This window comes from Corylus avellana, chromosome ca10 (genome assembly GCF_901000735.1).
Source record: "Corylus avellana chromosome ca10, CavTom2PMs-1.0".
NCBI lineage: Eukaryota > Viridiplantae > Streptophyta > Magnoliopsida > Fagales > Betulaceae > Corylus > Corylus avellana.
Window position 1 is genome coordinate 1,862,096 of NC_081550.1, and position 7,160 is coordinate 1,869,255.

A 7,160-nucleotide genomic window follows, 5' to 3' on the forward strand; every position below is an offset into this window, starting at 1 on the left:
GGATTTGAAAATCTTCGAATGTTTAGTCTTTCTGAGTGCCAACTGACTGGTCAACTACCTATATGGCTCTCTAGGCTTAAGAAGCTAGAAGTCTTGAAACTAAATTCCAATCGTATCACAGGTTCAATTCCTAATTGGTTGTCGACTCTTCCGAGGCTCTTTTATTTAGACTTATCTCAAAACCTCATTTCAGGTGAATTTCCCAAGGAATTTTGTGGATTGCAAACATTATTGTCACCAAAGGCTCTAGTAGACACAAATCATTGGGATTTACCAATGTTTGATCCCCTCGGTACTTATAAACAGAACAATTTTTTCTCAAGCGTTCAACCAACTATTTCAATTGCAAACAATAATCTTAGCAGCAACATCCCAATTGAGATCAGTTGTTTGAAGCTTCTTTCTGTGCTGAATTTCAGTCAGAACAACTTCTCAGGCAACATTCCAGACGAAATTTCAGAGCTCACAAACTTGGAAGCATTAGACCTCTCTGGAAATCGGTTGTTTGGCGAAATTCCAACATCACTGAGTAGTCTACATTTCTTGCATGACTTTAGCGTTGCAAACAACAATTTGCATGGACCAATACCATCAGGCACTCAGCTCCAAAGCTTTGATGCCTCTGCATATGAGGGTAACCCTGGACTTTGTGGCCCCCCTCTTCCACATGATTGCGACCATATTGTTAGCAACAAGGGAGACATTCGGGATGAGGACGATGGGCCTAAAATCCCATGGTTTCAAATTATTGTGGTTCTTGGCTTCATTACAGGTTTTTTGGGAGTTTGTGGTTCATTATTTCTTAGCTATAAGTGGAGAGTTGCATATTTCCATTTCATGGACAACCTAAAAGATAGGTGTATAATCTTTTTCTTTAAAATTGCATATTGGTTACTTTAGAGTCTGTTATCAATCGGTTATTATAGAGTCTGTCATCAATTTGGTTTCCTGAGTTTCAATTTGAATAAATTAAGGTTTTGTTAGTTTCATATTTCCAATTTGTGTTCAATGTGATCACCGTCTTGGAGAAAATGAATTAATCTTGATTATTTTGTTTGTCATGCCATTTACTGTTGGTAAGCAATGACAAGTCACAACATATTTGGTCATTATATGTTGCACAGTGAAAATTCTAAAACGACTCCAAACGACACCTATTCAAATGTCTAGGTGATTCACAAATATTAAGCGGAATAAGATCTGACCTAACAATCAATAATCAACCAAATACAGATATGTAATGAAAATCAAGAACACAGATATTTGGTTACGAAGAGGAAACCATTTAGAGAACTCTCTAAATGTAAAACCTCTCCGGGGTAGCCAAACCCAGGAAATCAATCCACTATAAGAAGAATAAGGAATACAAGAAGAATTACAAAACCTTTGCAATTTACTCTTCCTTGTACACGACAAGCGACCCACTTGACTTCTACCGCAGTAGCCCTTTTCAGAACATCTGGCACAATTCTTCTATAAGATTTTCTTTTACCGGAACTCCGATTGGCTTCACGTATTTAATCCCTTCTCAAATAAGCTAGAACAATATCTCTCTCTAAGCTCTCTGATTTTGCTCTCCAAAAATACGTACATATAAATGTAGCAAAATCGTGTTTAAATAGAAAATAACCCTAATAAGTCAGCCAGGTCCGGACCCTGCAAATCTGAGGTCCGGACAGGCCTCATAAAATGAACTTTCGGGTAATGGGGTCCGGACCCTGTCTCTGGCGGTCCGGACCCTGCTTGAAAAATCAAGTTTCTGGAAATGGGGTTCGGACCCGGGGAATTGCGGTCCGGACCCGGACTGTCCAGTCTTCATCAACAACTCCGATCGATGGGCGTTTGTGGTCCGATTGAGCTGAAATTTTGCAGGGACATTCATAACACATGAATCTACATTATGAACGGTGGAGATTGGATTCTGAGCATTCTATATCAGTGTTTGAGCCGTGAACAGTAGCATATGCATTTTGGAACTGAATTAAGCCAACACAAGAACTAACGCACAGCTTTCCTATGCATAATAAAAAGAGAGACAACAAACAAATTTTTCAAGAAAAAATGTAAAAACAGAACAAAAAGGCAATGCTCAGTAATGCAATTTCACTTGTATGCTCTGGCATTGTCTCTTCTAAACCTCCAAATCAGCCAAAATTTTCAACTATCAAAAGGCATCTGATTAGTAGATTGATTGGCTTTATAAATTTAAGTCAAACATCTCATTATCCATCAAGAAACATATGAATTAAGGAATTTCAAAGAGTTAAATAAGGGTAAAAAGTTTTACAATGATTTTCGGATTATGAAAGTGAACTTAGCTTTTGAAAACTAGAAAATTTGTCTACTAAATGAAATTACAAGTGAAGAAGCATTGAAATTCCATTTTTGCTAGGCTGCACTGCCAGTTTTGCGAATATTCATTAGGCTCTGTGTCAACCAAATTGCTGTTTTTCTTGATGACACAGCTTCTTCTTCACCGAAAGGTCTCAACACTCCTGCAAGTTCCTCAAGCCTTTCCTGTTTTAGTAAATCTGAACAGATCTCTAGTAGTAACTCCAGACCTTCTACTCTTTGCCAGGTTTGGGGGTCCCATTCAAACCTTGCTTCATAACCATGATCCAAAGTTAGTGTACTCATTGATGAGATGTCACTAGAAGCTCCATTCAATTCGTAAATATCTTCTTTCTCTGTTTGCTTACTAGAGAGAAGACCATTTTCCCTTACATTAAATTCTTTTTCACATGGCAGTGTGACTTTACCTTCCAATGATGGATTTTCAGTGGAAGCATTTATCAGATATGAGCTAGGGTTTATTGTAGAATGTGAAGAGCATCTTGGCTTAGAGGAACACCCTTGTTTCCTATCTGCATGTGCTGACAACATATGCACCAAGGCTGTTTCTGAGTTGGCATTTCCAATTTGTTCAACAGAATTGGAGATAACTCTAGAACCCTTTACTGCTTTTGATGTTTTCTCAGGACAGTTAGTGCAACCTACCTGAACACTTCCCAAATTCTTTGATGCCCTTGCCTTTCCACTTCTGGTGTCTTTTCCAACACTAACTTTGTTAGACAGTTGGGTTCCTTTTGGTGTAAGTTTGCTGCTGTGTTCAGACTTCACTGGTATAAAAACAGATGATATATTGGAGCATTGAGCAAGGTATGGCTGTAAATGGGGATGCCTCAGCAGCTTTGCAGCCTAAAATGTGGTGAAAGTTTCAGGAAAAGACATTGCTTTCAGAAAGATATGACACAGTTTGGCAATTTGAACTCACTGTTGGTCTGTGGTCAGGGTTATTTCTCAACATGCTCTTGATTAATTGTTTCCTACATTCCAAATTCCATCCAATCTTAGTTGTATAATTCCTTTATGTATATTTGCTTTTGTATACTTACGGAAAAAATCATTACATGCACTTACAATGCAGAAGAACACACAATTGGAAGTGGGGACATGTATGATCGGTTTATTTTGTTAACAAGTCCTGACAAATCCTGTTACATTAATTTGTCAATAATCTGATTTACTTGTTAGCAGCAATTGAAATATGTAGTTTAATACTCAACTTCATTGCGTCAAAAAATGCAATAGTTATAGGTCAAGCCAACACTTACAGGAGCTCTAAATGCAGGTTGATGTGCAGCTATTTCTAACATGCAGCAACCTGTCACATTAGCAAATGTTATTTTCTGGAGTTGTAATACCACTGGGTCGCTAGACATGACTAGTGAATAATGTCAGAAGATATTTATAACCTAATGACCAAATATTCGATTTGTATCCATATGGTATATCTGCCAAAAGCTCTGGGCACATGTAGAAGGGCATTTTATATGGATTACAATAAATATGTTAATATGAGCAGTCAGATTTCAATAAGAACTTCAATTCTAGGAAAATTAACTATTGAAAAAACAGCTCTTAGGGTAAGAGGAGAATCATTAGTAAAAACAGTGATAGGCAAGCATCACTTTTTTAAACATATTTCCTCTTGGGATGCAGCAGTTATCATTGTAACTGCTACTTTAATATCAAAGATTGCAGCCAATTCACTAATACCACTGGGGTCATAGAGGAAATTCAACCATTACCGAGGAAGCAAGGTCATCTTTGTTGAGTAGTTTTGCAAGTCCGAAATCACCTGTAAATATAATGTGGGATAAACATTGTTCAAAGACAAATGAAATCAAATCTGGTATATAAAATTTCATGTAAATGCCTCCTCACCTAACCTTATGTCATTGCTCTTTGTAAGGAATATGTTGGAGCACTGAAATTAGGTGATAAAAAAGTTAATTACTGCAGCAAATATTCTGCTCAGAATAACTCATAGCAGCTAGAGGTATGTACCTTTAAATCTCTGTGAAGAACACGGTTGGAGTGGAGGTAGTCAACCGCTAGCAACAGCTGGGTCAGCCATTTGCAGAGCTTCTGGATTAAAACTTAAAAGATTTTGTGTATCAGGTGCAAGTTGTCATATGTAATTCCATGAAGGGACTTCCATTTCATGTAGTTATTTTATGTTCCCTACCTCTTCTGGAAGAAATGTTCCTCTAGCTTTCTTTATCATCTCAGCCCTGTATGATTAGTATTAGAAAGTCACAGAAAAGTATATATACAGGCTTCTTTGAGTAGAAAGTTCAAAAAAGAATTTCTAGTTCCAGCATTAGCTTTGCTTTAGATTCTCAGGAAAAAGGAGTTCAGAAGATAAGGCAAGAGTAAAAGAAATAGTGGGATGAATGATAATTCCATGTCAAAGTTCTTTCACCAATGAGCAATGGCCCTCAACTTGCTTAGAATCCAGCAATTTAGATACTTAATATGCTAAGTTCAAGGTTTTAAGTAGTGCTGACTTACATATCTCCTTCCTCACAGTAACTTGTCACAATGCACACACAGCATTCCTGTAATACATGAATCAAAAACCAACCTGCTAATAAGGTTCAGGGTTCTCAGGACATGATTTTCAAATTATAATGTTTTCTTACATTCATGCAAATAAAATGGAAAATTTTAATCTAATTCTGATTATGGGGTAAAATTACAGAACTAACACCTTGCTAATAGACTACCTTTTCCACCCATGCATCTTTGTACTCCACAATATACTGGTTATTTAGCTGTGCTATTATTTTCATCTGCAGCAGGACCAAATGTCAGAAGTTACATAGCTTTTGTATGCATCTTGGATTTAAGTAACTTACCAAAAAACAGTCTTGGATTTAAGTAAGCAAGCAGATGTTTCTCAAAATAGAAATTTAATTGTTTACAAACAAAAACAATCTGGTTTTCTTTCAGATAGAAATGATTGAATCAGGACCTTACTTGAACATGATTTGTTTTATAAGCACATACCTCTGTCTTCTTGAATCATGACCACAAAAATGATTAAATTCATTCCCTTTTTCAAAATTTAGAAAATTTTTTTTCTCTCTCTAAAATGATTGACAGAATAGTCAATATGAAAATTTCCTGCATGATAATACCATTTTTTTGCCCGTTGCCTGTGGCTAGTGCTACAGAACAGAGTTCCTTAAAGAATGGTTTTTCATAGCTAGACTTAAAAGATCAAGAAACAATTACACCTTTACTTTCGCATTATGTCTTCTTGCTAAAAGCTCAACTACACTATAAAGTAAATTATTGCAGGCACTGAAATTTGAATGGAAGAAGATATCAGAGAAAGCATAAGCATAAACGTGCTAAAATGTAAGAGAATTTCAGAGAATTCAATTTGATGAAAAATATAATAGCAACACTATTGCCAGAAACCAAAACTTCATTCTGCAAAGCCAAAAATTTATACTGGCATACAGAGTATTCAGAAGGATAACCTCTTGATGAGCCGCACGCTTGAATTTCTCTGTTTGTTTAGACAATCGAATGTTCTTTAATACATACCTAAAATTACCAATGCAATAATAATAAGACAGTAGACAAAAACCAAAAATCTAACTTCAGAATTAGAACTAGTGTAAGATAGTAAAGATGTTACTAAGAAAAGCTTTTTTGAGGTGAAAACATGTTTGAAATCATAATGAACATAAGGAATATGACTTTTGAAAGTGATTTTCTCTTACTTCTTCCTCTCAAATTTGTGAAGAACTAGAAATGCAGCTCCAAATGTTCCTCTGCCTATCTGCTCTATCACTTCATAATCATCCATATTTGATGTTTTTTTCTTGTCATTAATCTCCATGAGCACCCTTAAAGCTCAAGAAAGTAGCAGAAGTCCAGAAATGGCTATCTTTGGATCCTTGTTCAGTGGGTACTCCATACCATGCACAGCATATAAATGTATACAAGTCCACCATGTCATTAAATTGAATTTAATACCATTTCAGAAATCTCAACTCTTTGCAGGAAAAGATGTCACAGTAAAAGTTGGGTGTTTCAGAGGTCATAAAAAGGATTCATGCAACAGCCATGAAAAACATAAGAGCATTGAACTCTGCATTTACATACCAAGCAACACTATTTAAAGATCACCTACACAAAAACTACCAAAAGAATTATTGGGATTGTGAAAGCTCAAGAAAACTGTGAATGTTGGGAAGAGGTGGAATGAAGGAAAACAACCAAACATAAATGTGAATCAAAATTTGAACTGGAGAGAAAATTTAAGGTAAAAGCAAAAGGGAAAAGAAAAGCACGCATTGCTTTCATTTTGAGATTTCTGGGAAATAATTACTAATTTACTACAGTGTTGTTGGTATGTCATTGTCTCAAAAGTGAAAATTTTCAATTGATTTTGACTTTTCATCAACTAGAGATCTATTTGGAATATATAGAATGTTGCTCCAAATTGGCCAAAGTCCAGTTGCATAATGTTAGCTTTTAATGTTACTTTAACCATTTCATGGACAGTAGCTAAATATGGACAAATCCCATCAACAAATCCTCTCGTTAGAGCCTAGAGGTTTAGAAAGGATACAAGATCAATGGATGGACCCGCAGATCAAGCAGAGTATATCCCTACAATGATTTGGATTAGAAATTATTATCTGTAGTATTGCTTGTTATGTGAAACAAATATAATTAAATATCAAGGTTTAAAAAAACAACAGAGCAATTTAGTTAAAATAAGTACAACGAGTATGTTGTTCTTTGCACTCCATAGAATTGTTGATCTGTATAAAACCCTGGAAAAATTGCTAAAC

At 35.8% G+C, this 7,160-nt stretch overlaps 1 protein-coding gene across 1 annotated transcript; it reads right to left on the minus strand.

Moving 5' to 3' along the window:
- Nucleotides 1-2,281: 2,281 nt before the first annotated feature.
- Nucleotides 2,282-6,240, minus strand: LOC132163988 (serine/threonine-protein kinase Nek6-like). Its single transcript, XM_059574383.1, has 13 exons — nt 6,081-6,240; nt 5,835-5,901; nt 5,073-5,138; nt 4,858-4,904; nt 4,532-4,577; nt 4,351-4,431; nt 4,228-4,270; nt 4,087-4,141; nt 3,756-3,832; nt 3,615-3,664; nt 3,421-3,494; nt 3,275-3,326; nt 2,282-3,198 (listed from the first exon to the last, which is right to left on the minus strand). The coding sequence occupies exons 1-13, from the start codon at nt 6,197-6,199 to the stop codon at nt 2,389-2,391; spliced, it is 1,587 nt and encodes a 528-aa protein (XP_059430366.1). The 5' UTR covers nt 6,200-6,240; the 3' UTR covers nt 2,282-2,388.
- Nucleotides 6,241-7,160: the final 920 nt, after the last annotated feature.

Coding starts and splice junctions, on each gene's coding strand:
- LOC132163988 (XM_059574383.1), bottom strand. CDS start 6,199: ATGGAGATTAATGACAAGAAAAAAACATCAAATATGGATGATTATGAA. Junction 5,902..6,080: donor CACAAATTTGAGAGGAAGAA/GTAAGAGAAAAT, acceptor TGGTAATTTTAG/GTATGTATTAAAGAACATTC. Junction 4,905..5,072: donor AAGATGCATGGGTGGAAAAG/GTAGTCTATTAG, acceptor CATGTATTACAG/GAATGCTGTGTGTGCATTGT.